Genomic DNA, 13,404 nt, shown 5'->3' with positions numbered 1-13,404 from the left:
CTGTGAGGGATGGTTCCCCTAGTTTTTTCCACTTTCCTTGCTCTCGACTGGGAAGATGACAACTTTGGAAAGTTTTCCTATTTAATGATTCCGTTTTCTGCATCATCTGAAATGACCTTAACTTGAGGTTAGTTATCATTTACAAGAGGTAAAAAAAATTTGTCTGTTTTTAAAAAGCAAACTGTCTCTGGTAACTCCCAGTATCCCTGCTCTCAGTGAATCTGCTCATGGAGGCAAGCTGGCAGCAGAGAACATCTGTCTGCGTCTCGGCTGCTCTGGTAGGAATGCAGTTGGGGTTCTTTAGCTTCAGCTGCTGATCAAAATGGGACCTCGGAGGACAGGAGCCTATGAGCTGAGGCTGAATGGCTCTCACGTGCTCAGATCAAAGCTGTCATTGTCTTGGCCCCACCTTGGGCAGCAAGAAGGAGTGTGGTGGGTTGACCTTGGCCAACAGCTAAAGACACAGCCAGGGACTTGCTGGAGAGGGAGAAGAGAGGAGGAGGGTGAGAAGACTTGTGGGTAGAGATAGTGGCCATTGAATGGGGAAAGCAAAAGCTGCGTCCTCCAGCAGAACAAAAAGAGCCATTCGGTCACTGCTGCCCATCAGTGGGTAGATGCTGAGCCACCTTCTGTCAAGCAGAGCCTCAGCATGCGTCCTGACTGCATGTGCAGACAAGCGCAACAACCACAAACGTTTCCCCTCCTCCTCTTTTCCCTGAGCTCTGTTTGCTGAGCACAGTCTCATCTGGTATGGAATATCCCTCTGGTCCATTGGGGCAGCTGTCCTGGCTGTACCCCCTCCCAGCCTCCTGGCTGGGGGAGAGTGGCGCAGGGCAGAGCGGGAAGGAGAGAAGCAAGCACTGTCCAGCGAGAGGCAAAAGATTGGTGTGTTCTCAGCAGTGGTTTGGCCAAACAGACAAAGCACAGCCTCACACGGAGTGCGGTGCAGAAGAAAGCAGCCAGACTCGTGACATGCTCCTAGGAGGGAGGCTGTGGATGGGAACTGGGGAAGGAAAATTGCCCAGAGCTTGCCGGTGAAAGGCCTTTACCTGGACAACGGCTGTTGTTTGCAGGAGCGTTGTTTGAGCTGAATAACCAAGGGACTTTCAAAGCTTGTGCATCTTTGTGCGCTTGACCGCACGGTTTTTATGAGTTGGAGTGTTTCATAGCTCAGCGTGCGTACCAAGAAAGAAACATGCGCATCATCTCAGCGTTATTCTCCATTGTTTGCTCCACAGAGAAACCTCAGCAAGAGGAACCCAGAGAACCCAGTTTCCTTGTTGTGGATCTGTTTGTGTCAGTGAGGCAAGCCCTGGGATTTCAGAGCTTCCTGTATGTTCCTGCTTTAACTTGCAGGTTTCCTTATGTGCAGTGGTCTTGCCTTCTTATTTTGGAAGAGTGCCGTGTTGTTGCTGCCCAGATACGTAAAATGGGGGCAGATGAAGAGTGAGAGGATGGAAAAGGGAAAGACACCATGAGACTGTCCTGGGGCTGACTGAATACGACACACTCTGAATAAACAGGCTGCTGCTAGGGAAATGGCTTGCCTTGCTTATACACTGGGGCTAACTATGCATTTTTGTTTTGTTTTGTTTTATCCTGAAGTCTCTCTCCCAGTCTTCTTGTGTTCCCCTGGCCTGTCCCCATCGTTTCTGTAGCCTTCTTGGCTCTGACTGGCTAACAAAGAGGGATGTTCAGGCTATTGGCCAGCTGCTGGAACTGGTTAAAACGACGCCAGGAACCCGTCAGGTAAACGCATGAAAGTATTTTACACTTCTGTGCTGACCTTCCCAAACTGTATTTCATGTCCTCTCACCTATGTTTTGCTGTCTTAGCTGTATAACATGATTTCCCATTTTTTAATTCTGAGACAAAAACCTGCATTTTTTTTTTTTTCTCCAAGAGAGAATCAAGACATCTTCTGAACTTAAAAAGTTAATTCAGGTGTTGTTTCTGACTTCTGCAACGTATAAACTTCAAAATACTTGGCCTTCACATACTGTTTGCTCAAGTTGAGCGTTATGGGATGATGCTGTTTCCTAAAATGTTGTATGTGCTCAACAGCACTGGTTTGCACATTTGCAGTGCAGATTGCTCCTGCTTGAAACCAAGGCACAATGAGTACCCGTGCCGCTTGTTGACAGCATCTGCTGTTGTCTACACAAGTGTTGTGTACTGAAATGAGTTTTGAGTAGAGGCACGACTTTGAAGCAGAGTGACAGTGAAAATACAGGGGAGTGGGAAAGAAATGACGGAAATTGTTTGAGACCATGACCACACCAAAAGAAAAGGATAAAATTGGCAGTACCGTGAAACTAACTTTCAGCAGGCAAATACAGGTTGAAAGCAAAATCCGTGTCTCCTGTGAAACTTGGAGCACAATCTTAGACTTCTCATTTCATACCTTCTTCTGCTGTTCTGTCTAATCTGAGAGTTGGACACCTTGAACAGCAGATACCAAGCAGCAGGCGTTGTTACAATGGTGTATTTTGATCCCTATTCTTCCTGCTCCTTAGTGGTAAATTTGCTAGGCGTGTATGAATGAAAGAAGTGATGTCTAGCTAGAGGAAAAATGTTTGAAATGTGTTTCTTGCTTTTTTACTCCTTATGAAGGAAGGTGACTCTGTTAATGGTGGGTCTGGATAATGCTGGCAAAACTGCTATCACCCGAGGAATTCAAGGAGGTAAGCCATTAATTGGTTTATCACCTCAGTGGAGCATTGAAAGAGAGAGTGTAATTACTAATTTTCCATCCTTTTAATCTAAAAATGTTTCTTCGTCTCTTCATTTATCTCTCCCTCCCATACTGTGGAAAGACAATTCTGGTAATGGTACCCCCCAAAGTAGGACAAGGGTGGTTGCCAAAGTGAGCAGGTCACCGGCCCCATTGTGTGAAGAGCTGCAGATGAGAGAAAAATGAAGGAGTCTTACCTTTGTAAGATCAAGATTCTGATTTTTGATATCAGGCAAGTCACACTGCGGTGACTGTAAAGGTCGGTGCTGCCAATCACGTGCTTAATGCTCAGGAGAAGCAGCAGAGCAAGCTCTGCATTTGCTTGTTGGCCACTGCACCTACCATCATGTTGAGCTCCCGTAGACCAAACCCGTGGTAGTTCAACCAAATGGCTACCATTCTGCTACGTCTTTGCCAAAGGTAATAGGATGGTGTGGAGGCCAGGTAGATACTCTGGAGAGAGCTGCCTCTTCAGGCGTTGCACCAGGCAGCATTACGGCCCTTACTCCACTGAGACAGGAAAAAATTGGCGCATAGAGGTGCTGAATTATCTGGGGAACACCGAGACCCAATGATGAGTCCCTTGATGCTTCTGTACCTTGAGTTGACCCCTGTCTTATTAACTGCGCTGAATGCTAAATGGCAACAAAATCTGTTCTGGGTTCTTGTTTAAATTTCATGAGCATCAGAGTGTATTTTGGGAGTAGAGGAAGGTTTTTTCAGTAGCTCAGTAAAGAGCTGAAGGAACATTGTCACTAAAAGGAAGCCGACTGTCTCCATCAGTTGCCTGAAGTGAAAGAAAGTGTAGGACAAAAACTCTGAAGGCTGTAGACCACATTTAAATTCAGAATTACTTTGAATTAGTGAAATGATATAAAATACTCTGGTTGAGAGACCAATGCTTTCATTTGAAATTCCCCGAGGAGAGGGGAAAGTCTTAATGTAAAAAAAGAGGTGGTTACCAATATGCTGTCACTGAACAGGTTTGCTCCATGTTTTTAAAACTGGAATTTTGCTACACAAATCACAATGTAAAATGCTGTTGAAATAACTCAGGACACTTTTGACTGAAGGATTTTTTCTGTGAACTCTGACAGAGTCTCCTGAAGACGTGGCTCCAACCGTTGGGTTTTCCAAGGTTAACCTGAAACAGGGACGCTTTGAAGTCACCATCTTTGATTTAGGAGGCGGAAAAGAAATTCGCGACATCTGGAGAAATTACTATGCCGAGTCCCACGGTGTAATATTTGTGGTGGATTCCAGCGACGTGGCAAGAATGGGAGAAACCAGAGAAGCCATGAGAGAGGTTTTAAACAGCCCTAAGATATCAGGAAAACCCATGTTAGTGTAAGTAATGTTCTGAAATGTTCTCCTGACAGCCTGAAGTGTGGTAAATGTTGCCCTTCAGTACACCTTCTCAAGCAGTGTTTCTGTCTAGTACAAACGTAAGTAGAAAGTTACTTATGAAGAGCAAGTTCAAAACATGACAAATCAAGTTGTTTGGCACTGGAGAGAAGTTCTGGAGAGCAGGCAGAGCCGAGGTGATCGTGAAGCAGTGTTCTGTGGGGAAATGCACACGGTTTGGGAAGTTGCAAAGTTCTGAGCTTGCATTCCCGGACTCCACCAGATGGGGCTGCGTAGCTCTAGGTGCAGAACAGTACAATCTTTTCCATCTGCCTTCTTAGGTGTAAAACGGAATTGCTTTGCCGAGGGATGCTTAGAAATGACTGACTATTAGTATCTGCTGAATACAGTGCATGGACTAACATGTTTATTAAGTAGAATTAAAGCTGGAAGTAGGCATTTGATCTTGACTTTCTCCTCCTTCCCCCTCTTCCTCCATTTCTCAAAAATGTAGCTTTTGGAGATGTGAGAATCTCTCACGTCAGGGTGCTAAGTTGTTTCTTTTCATCTTTTCTTTAGGCTGGCAAATAAGCAGGACAGAGAAGAAGCTCTGCCAGAAGCAGATATCATCGAAGTCTTATCTCTGGAAAAGCTTGCTAATGAACACAAGTGTCTGTGTCAAATTGTAAGTCTGTTTTAAGATGCTTCATTTTCTAATAGGTAGGTGATGCTTGCAAGAAGGTGGGGATTGTGCCACAGAGTGTAAAACCGAAACTGGAACCCTGCAATCCCAGCCACGACACAGTACATCTACTGTTTTGCAAGCAATTGGACTGTTCACCTTGACGGTCTGCCTATGGATCCGTTGAAGAAATCTTTCTAACACGGTTCTCAAAGCGTACCTGCTGGTCCACTCTGAAACCATGTAAAAAAAAATAATTACTGATGTGGTTTAAAACTTGTTTACTTGGACAGCAAGTTTAGTATTCCAAAAAGCACCTAAATGTGTAAAATAACTACATGCAAATTTATTTCCCATACTTGTAAGTCTTTTGCAGGCTTCACAGTCAACAGCAGTTGTTTGGCTCATTTCTCGTTTTCAGCCAAGGAATGTGATCTGAACTGCAAATGATTTTCCCCTCCTTCTCCTTCTGTTGATAGGAACCTTGCTCAACTATCATTAGCTGTCAGAAGAAAATGGATGAAACACTTAGAAAAGGTTTCTGTTGGCTTCTGGGGATCATAGCAAATCATTTTGAGGACTTAGAAGAGCGCATCCAAAGAGACACCAGCGAACAAAAAGCCTATGAAGAACAGATGAAACGAGAACGGGCTGAGCGAGTGAGAAAGATACGAGAAGAAAGGTATTCCCTCTGTCATCTTTCCGCCCTCTGCTATTTCCCTTTCTCTCAGAGACTGGATTCATTCCTGTACACAGACCTTGTGAGAACCAAGCTATCAAGGATTTAAAGCTGACAACCCAAGAGTCTCCCTATTAAAAGTACAGACCTGAGTGCTAGAGCCTTTCTTTAAGACCTACAGAAACTTTTTTTTTGCCTGGCTCATCCCCTTTATTCTGTTGGCTCTGTGCTGGAAATGCACCCTGAATGAGAATGGCAAGGTGGTTGTGGAACAAACTGGGCCTTGCTAATAGAACTTGACAGGAGGCTAACCTAAGCAAGAAATCCTGTCATTTAATCTTGTTCCCTCCAAGTGTGTTCTAACATCAGCTTTGATTCACGGAAGTTAGACTTTGTAACCCACATGTGAATATCAAAGACTAGATGCCAAACGTGATTCAACACTGTGCTCCATCAACTGCAGGCTATCCAGTTGCAGATGTATTCTGTCACATCTCCAGAAATTGCTTCCAATTCTTGAAGTGCTGATGAACACTCAGGCACACAGCAGCACGTGTTTCTACCTCTGCCACGGCAGATACTTGTGCTTCAGTGATGTGAGCCTGTCCTCTTCATTTTTGGAGAATGTTTTTCAAAATCCAGAAGCATCTTGTAAAAATCAACTGGCATAAACTGGAGAATGAATTAGATGACCTAATAAGTGTTCTCTACTGTGTAAAATTTATGGCTTGGCTTCTTCATAACTCTTTGTTCATCTCCCTTCCTTTCCATGCCCATTCCCCCCCCCAAAAAAACCCGACAAACAAACCCCCCAAACACTAAACCAACTACATAAACTCAACAACAACAACCAAGGGCAAGAGAAGAAGGACGTGTATCTGACGAGGACAGCCCTGAGCCTGAGAACTGTGGAAACCCCTTCCAGCATCTATCTGCTGTCATCTCTGAGGTAGGAGAAGATGTGGAAATCTGGATCCTTTTAGACCTACCAGTAACACATGTCTGAGAGGTAATGAGAAAAATGGTTCGATTGCAAGAATTGTCCTATGTCTGTCTGCACAGCATTATTTTATTTATTTCTCCCTCATCTTGGCAGTCTGGTTTTGTGTGCGTTGAATCAAAGCTTTCACGTTAAGAAAATCCCCTCGTATTGATTTGGGGACAAAAATTTTTGTAGACACAGTAACATCAAGGCATTGTAAAGAGATGACTCAACACATTTCCTAATTAAACTCTGGGATATTCAGGAGTGGAAAATATTCCAAGTGTATGAATTTCTTGCAAAGTGTTCTTTTTTATTGTACCGTATTTTTTTATTCGATTGACTTGAGAGAACATCATCTCAAGAAACACTCTAATCCCCAGACTTTTCCATTAAGTAATTCCAACATTTGCTTCTCTCCAGGACAAAAGCACCCGTATCCCTCTCTCTTGTAAAGTCAGCTCCATGCACAGTAACACACTTTATAATAACATACAGAGTAGAAGAGAAGGGTCCAGCTGGGAGTATTGCAGAGATGGTGATTTGGTGATCTAGCACCTGGGAAACAGCCTGGCATTCAGTCTGTATGACACAAGGGGTATTTGTCCAAATCATGGTAGCACCTTCTGGATACTTTAACTAAATCACTTTTTTTTTTAAAAAAAAAAAGGGATAATTGAAGAAATTAGGAGTTTTCTAACCTTTTGCTCGGGACTGTTGATGCTGTTTATATAGCTAGCATGTTTTTTTGGTCATATGCCTCGAAAGAAAGCAAGAATAGAGGCTATGAACCTAAAGATAATTTATTTTGCTGTTAATTCTTTGTTTTCTTAATTGTATTTTCTTCCTCTGGACAAGATACTGGAAATATAATTTCTTCACCTATTTGAAAATATTTTCTATGCTAGATGAGGGACTGAACAATATTTTAGGAATATTTGGATTTTAAAAATAAACTCCCTGTCTTATTAGTGAGTTTTCAGCATTAGGACTTACTAAAAACATCTTATACTTTTTGTTAGTATGGAAAACAAATTGAAAAGGAAAAGGAGCAGCCAAAGTTGGAGACTGAGAAGGCTGCAGTTCTCCTGAAAGCTGAAGCAGAGCAGGAACAAATGGATGCCCCGACCTCCTCAAGTAGCAGTAGCCAAAAGACAAATGATGGTAAACGAGAAATTTTATGACTAGCAATTCTACAACTACGCAGCTTTTGCAGCACGAAGAAGAGGCCGAGCGTGAAGCCTCAAAAGGCCTTGTCTCAGATAAAACTGGTTCCTTTTAATGTCTCATTTAATGTTATTCTTGATAGAGTTCTTCCCTATGTCTGACTTTTTTTTCATGATGCCGCACATCAATGTCATCCACAGAAATCATAAAAAAGCAGCATCAGGTGATTGTCTTGGAAAATCAGCTTTGACCAAGTGTGTGTTTGTCGGTGTGACTGGTAGTGTAGCTGAAACTGGGTTCCTTTGGAACATCATCAAGTGTGGGGTACACTTTCCATCAGTACCAGGCTACGTTGAATTTCTTTATTCAACCATAGAGTTTGTATCTATTTTATGCTTATGGTTTATTTGCTCTAGCAAAATGTTCTGTAAATTTTACATTTCACACAAATTTGTGTTTAAGTTCAAACAGAAAATGCTGATGTAGCTCATCCCAACAGTGGTATTAAAAGATGAGGTAAGAGATTCTCTGAGTAGAACTGGATGATAGATAATGCTTTATTTCTGTTTGGTATAGGTAACAGGAAGAGAAAAATTAAAATCCCCAATTTCAAAAGGCACCACAAAGTAACACCTGTCAACACAGAGGACACTGGTTCCCCAAATCCTACACCAGCACCAGCACTTCTACGGGGTACGTGTACTAACAAACAAGAACTGATGTCTCAATTGGTGGTTATTCGTCGTTTAAAACATTCATTTGGGAATGATGGAACAGGAATGGTCTTCCTACAGAGACAGGCTACTAAAACTCTCTAGGAACTCTTTGGTACTTTTTCCCACTTCATGGTATGGACTTTGAGCAGTTCAATGGTATTAAAAGATGAGGTAAGAGATTCTCTGAGTAGAACTGGATGATACGTAATGCTTTATTTCTCTTTGGTATAGGTAACAGGAAGAGAAAAATTAAAATCCCCAATTTCAAAAGGCACCACAAAGTAACACCTGTCAACACAGAGGACACTGGTTCCCCAAACCCTACACCAGCACCAGCACCAGCACTTCTACGGGGTACGTGTACTAACAAACAAGAACTGATGTCTCAATTGGTGGTTATTCGTCGTTTAAAACATTCATTTGGGAATGATGGAACAAGAATGGTCTTCCTACAGAGACAGGCTACTAAAACTCTCTAGGAACTCTTTGGTACTTTTTCCCACTTCATGGTATGGACTTCCAGCAGTTCAATGGTATTAAAAGATGACGTAAGAGATTCTCTGAATAGAACTGGATGATAGGTAATGCTTTATTTCTGTTTGGTATAGGTAACAGGAAGAGAAAAATTAAAATCCCCAAATTCAAAAGACACCACAAAGTAACACCTTTCAACACAGAGGACAGTGGGTCCCTAAATTGTATACCAGCAGCAGCTCTTCTACCGGGTAGGTGTACTAACAAACAAGAACTGATGTCTCAATTGGTGGTTATTCGTCGTTTAAACATTTGGGAATGATGGAACAGGAATGGTCTTCCTACAGAGACCGGCTACTAAACCTTACTCTCCAGGAACTCTTTGATACCTTTTCCCACTTCATGGTATGGACTTCCAGCAGTACTGATTTGCTCTGCTCTGTGGGGAAAGATGTCATTGCTTTCACAAAAGCGAGTCAGAAACTTGACTAGTCACTGATGAAAAAGTGATTAAAAATTGGAATATTTTCAAGGGCCAATCTGTCCAAATACATCTTGCATTCAAAATAAAAATGGCAGAGTGTATTTCCACTGTCCATCTGTAGACAGTTCATCGTCATCTGATGCAGTGGGGACAGGAGCTGGGTTACCTGCACACTGGAAGAAGTCTGAGGTCCTCAGACACACCCAAGCAGGACTGCAGAGATCCAGCAGGGCTTATTAATTTGGGATCCGTAGTGGCACTTCCACATCCAGGCTGGTTCTGCATGAAGCTGCCTGTTTGTTTCCACATGGACCTGATGATCTGCTCTCACTGACCAGTGCTCATCACTTCACAAGACTGAAGCCCGATGGGCCTGGTGTATTTCTGTCGTTCTGAGAACCACAGGCCACCTCCGGATACATTTGCCGTGTGTAAGCTGACTCCTTGCATTGCCATGCATCAGTTGTCCCAAAATTCTGGATGCTGCATTGCGTTACTGTCACTTACAACTGTATTGCAATGCTGACTTGACTACAGCAACATTCCAATGTTGCTACTTCCTTTTTTCAGTTCTTGTTTGTACACTTTGGATGTCTCATTTCCTATTGTTAGCGATGTTTACAGATTACCATTGAGCTTGATCTTGCAAACGCTGATGCACGTAGAACAAAATGGAGTTAAACCTGTTTTGGTCAATATACCTCCCGACATTCAATAGCACTGTCTGAAAGTTGCTTGTCGGAATTCGCTCTAAACTTCTAGGCTACCTGACTTTCATTCAGGAAGCAAGAATTTTCCTTATTTCAATGGCCTGGAAGCAAGGTAGATGGTAAGTCTACAGAGATTAATGTGTTTTTCTTCTCTGACATTTCTTCCACAGATTTCTATGGAAAACCTCTCCCGCAGACTCTGTGCCAAAGACCCAGCAGTGATTCCCACAATGTTATTGCATAACTGGTTCTCAAACAGCATTTTAAAAAATTTACAAAAAAAAAAATTCAGAGATGTTTTTTAAAATGACAGTGTTAGCTTTTGCCAAATGATGTTATGACCATTAAAATGGAGTTTGTTCTATCCTAGTTGTTCAGACTTTGTGATTCACTTCTCACATCACCAGCTCTTCTTCAGGACTTAGCGTGAAATCAGGAAAGGTCTGTGTGTCCATGGATGCTCATGTGAACATGGTATTGAACACGCAGTGGGTTCACTTGTGCAAATACACAGCTGTAAACCTGAAGAAAAATACCTTCAGGATGCCATGATCCTGGACCGTATGTGCTCACCAAGACCTTTCTCCAGGTGCTGCGCAGTGCTTGGTATTTTTGCAGCTCATCAATGGTTCTAAAGCATTTGGTAGGATTCACGTATGATGGGGTGAACATAGGAAGGTCATGCAACAACTATGGAGTCTGTTTTTCTAACTTTTTATAGAATTAGTTGAAAGTTTGAGTGGACAGACGTACCTACGGCCAATAAAATGATACCTAGAAAGCATGAGAACGCTGATGGTCAAATGCATACAAGCAGAGGATGTTTGACTCTTCCATTTCTCTTACAGCAGCAATTCCTCTCCTGAGGGATGACATGACCAGACGCAGACTTCCTATTTCTGGCAATGTGAAGGGGGAGGAAGTTAGACAGGGAAGTTTAAGAGAAATACGTTTTCTACCAATACGTGCTATTTTGAATCATCTGAAATCTTCCCATGTGTGGTTTTCTTTGTTTTGTTACCTGAGTTGGGCATAGGTAGAAATTCAGTTGAGAAAACAGAGCTGAATCGTGTGTAGTCTACTACAACGTCCCGGAAAATTGCACACAGTGACAGTTTTGCACTAATTCAGTCATCAGCTCTGATGGAAAACTGCATTAACTGGTAGCGAATCATAGAACTGTTAGGGCTGGAAGGGGCCTTTGAAGGTCATCCAGTCCAACCCCCCTGCAAGGAGCAGGGACATCTCCCACCAGATCAGGTTGGTCAGAGGCCCCTGCAACCTGGCCTTGAACGTTTCCAGGGATGGGGCATCCACCACCGCTCTGGCCAACCTGTTCCAGTGCTCCACCACCCTCAGTGTCAAAAATTGTGTCCTGATATCTCATCTGAATCTACCTCCCTCTGCTTTGAAACCATTACCCCTTGTCCCGTCACAACAGGCCCTGCTGAAGAGTTTCTCCCCATCTTCCCTGTAGGCCCCCTTGAGGTACTGGAAGGCCGCTAGAAGCTATGCAGAGCAGCAGATAAGCTCCTGCGCTTTTTCATCTCGATAAGACTAAAATGCCATCTTGAAAACAAAAGAAGCCCCAGATTTTTAAGGACTTACAGAATACTTCCATGTCATGTGTTAGTTTTGCATGTTAAAAATCACAGAGAAGTGACACATAAACAACGACGGTTACAATTGCATCTGTGCCTATTTAAATGCTTTTCCTCTTCCCTGGGAGACAGCCATGGGTCTCTTGCTTGCGAGGACAGCGTTATGCCGGCTCTCTGTCCGGCTGTCTGCCCCACGATGCACCGGAGCCCCGCTGCGGGGAAAGCAAGGCGTCACACGGCTGCCGTTGAGCCAAGCTTTCAATTTAATGCTGCGCAACACAGCATTATCTACCCGAACACCCCCTGCGCACGCGAACACACCCGCCCCCTGCGCCCACGGACCTATCCGCGCCTCGCGCGCAAATCGCCGCGGACCTTCCTGTGCACGTGCAGCCCCGCTCGCAGCCCTTCCCGTGCACGTGCAGCCCAGCCCCGCTCGGAGCCTTGTTGCGAAGCTGCAAGTTCTGCCGTGCAACACCCACCAGTCTGCGAACGTTACCCCACAGCGTTATGCCGCCTGCTTACAGCAAGGATGGAAACCCTCTTTCAAAGGGATTCTGGAAGAAGCATTCCTTGATCTCCTGCTACACCCCAGTCCTCCATCCCATGGTATTACCAACAGATTTTGGTAGCTAGCAAAGCAATGCAATGTTTATATTCAGCACTTTGGCATGAGAAATCTTTGCCAGGTCCCCCTGAGAGCAGTGTGTTACACAAATAAATACCTACCCTATCAATCCAAATGAAATTATTACCTGAGATTTGTGAAGGGTCTATGTGGGGGGGGGGGGGGGAAATCCGTCGTAAGAATGGGATGTTTGGAATGGGTGGAGAGGAATGTTCCAAATCTGCTAGTTCCGTGTGAGGATGAAACCATTTGTGTGTGACCGTCAGGACGGGAATACTTTCGTTGTATTCTAGTAGCACAACACAGTCAGTTTGATTTGATTATTCTCAAGATTTCATCATTTTAACTTCACACCAACACACCAGGAAGTGGAGGGAGGGGGTTGCATAAAAGTGGATGTGTGCAATCTGGATCTTGCTGTCTTTAGCTGTGTTACCGCCAGCTTTACAAGATGCCAGCTTTCTCATGGCCCCCTTGTGAGCCCTGCTGATGAGGATCAAGATGGAAACAGCACGGCATCCGCAGAGAGGGCCACGAGGCAAGTGGTACTGGCCATCCTCAAGCACATCAGTCACCCCGCTGGCCACTGGCCACCAGCGGGGCCGAGAAGCCCCTGTGCAAGAGGCTCTAAGCCCACGTTCTCTTCCACCTTCTGTGTGAGCTTGAGAAAGGCTGTGGTGATTATCCTTTCCCTGAGACCCCAAGATCTGTAACTCTGTCCTCTGGAGGCCTGTCTGTCACTTCAAAATAGGTTTCTCAGCTTGGCTGTTTCAGAGGACTTTTCAAATCAGGTTGCCAGGAGTGTTCTCCTGACCATTTTCTTCTCCAGTAGAAACCAGCAGACTTCCTCAGAACAGTTCTTTTTGGATAGAATGATGTCACATTAGAAAAGACTGATGGACACTAACAAAGCAAGCAGCACAGGTTTGTTTTTTTTTTTTTTTTTGAATAAAATTCGAACAGTATTTGTTCCACTAAGATATTCCAGTCTTTGAGTTGAAAACTTTGTACTGTTGCTTCAGCATGCTACCCAGGAACTTTGCCAAACTGTCTGTCAGCTTCCTATAGAATTGTCCTGGGTTTATCGAGCGAGGGAGGCTACGGTGGCAGCTTCTGTAACAAGTTGTTTCCCTTTTGTCCAGTGGACTGGGCCCGGCCCAGGGCAGACCTGCTGCTGGCCAGGGCCGAGCCAGCTGGTGACAG

General features: G+C 44.0%; 1 protein-coding gene across 1 annotated transcript; it reads left to right on the top strand.

The window, feature by feature from the left end:
- The first annotated feature begins 1,255 nt into the window (after positions 1-1,255).
- Positions 1,256-7,703, top strand: LOC147602231 (ADP-ribosylation factor-like protein 13B). Its single transcript, XM_086752311.1, is given in 9 exon segments — positions 1,256-1,296; positions 1,606-1,749; positions 2,614-2,684; positions 3,832-4,081; positions 4,658-4,763; positions 5,240-5,442; positions 6,295-6,388; positions 7,444-7,602; positions 7,605-7,703. Coding segments are annotated over 8 exon segments (1,041 nt in total). The 5' UTR covers positions 1,256-1,296; positions 1,606-1,690.
- Positions 7,704-13,404: the final 5,701 nt, after the last annotated feature.

Source organism: Chlamydotis macqueenii, chromosome 1, assembly GCF_036417535.1.
Source record: "Chlamydotis macqueenii isolate bChlMac1 chromosome 1, bChlMac1.mat, whole genome shotgun sequence".
Lineage (NCBI taxonomy): Eukaryota > Metazoa > Chordata > Aves > Otidiformes > Otididae > Chlamydotis > Chlamydotis macqueenii.
The sequence above is the reverse complement of the archived record's forward strand: the minus strand, read 5'-3'. Positions and strand labels throughout refer to the sequence as shown.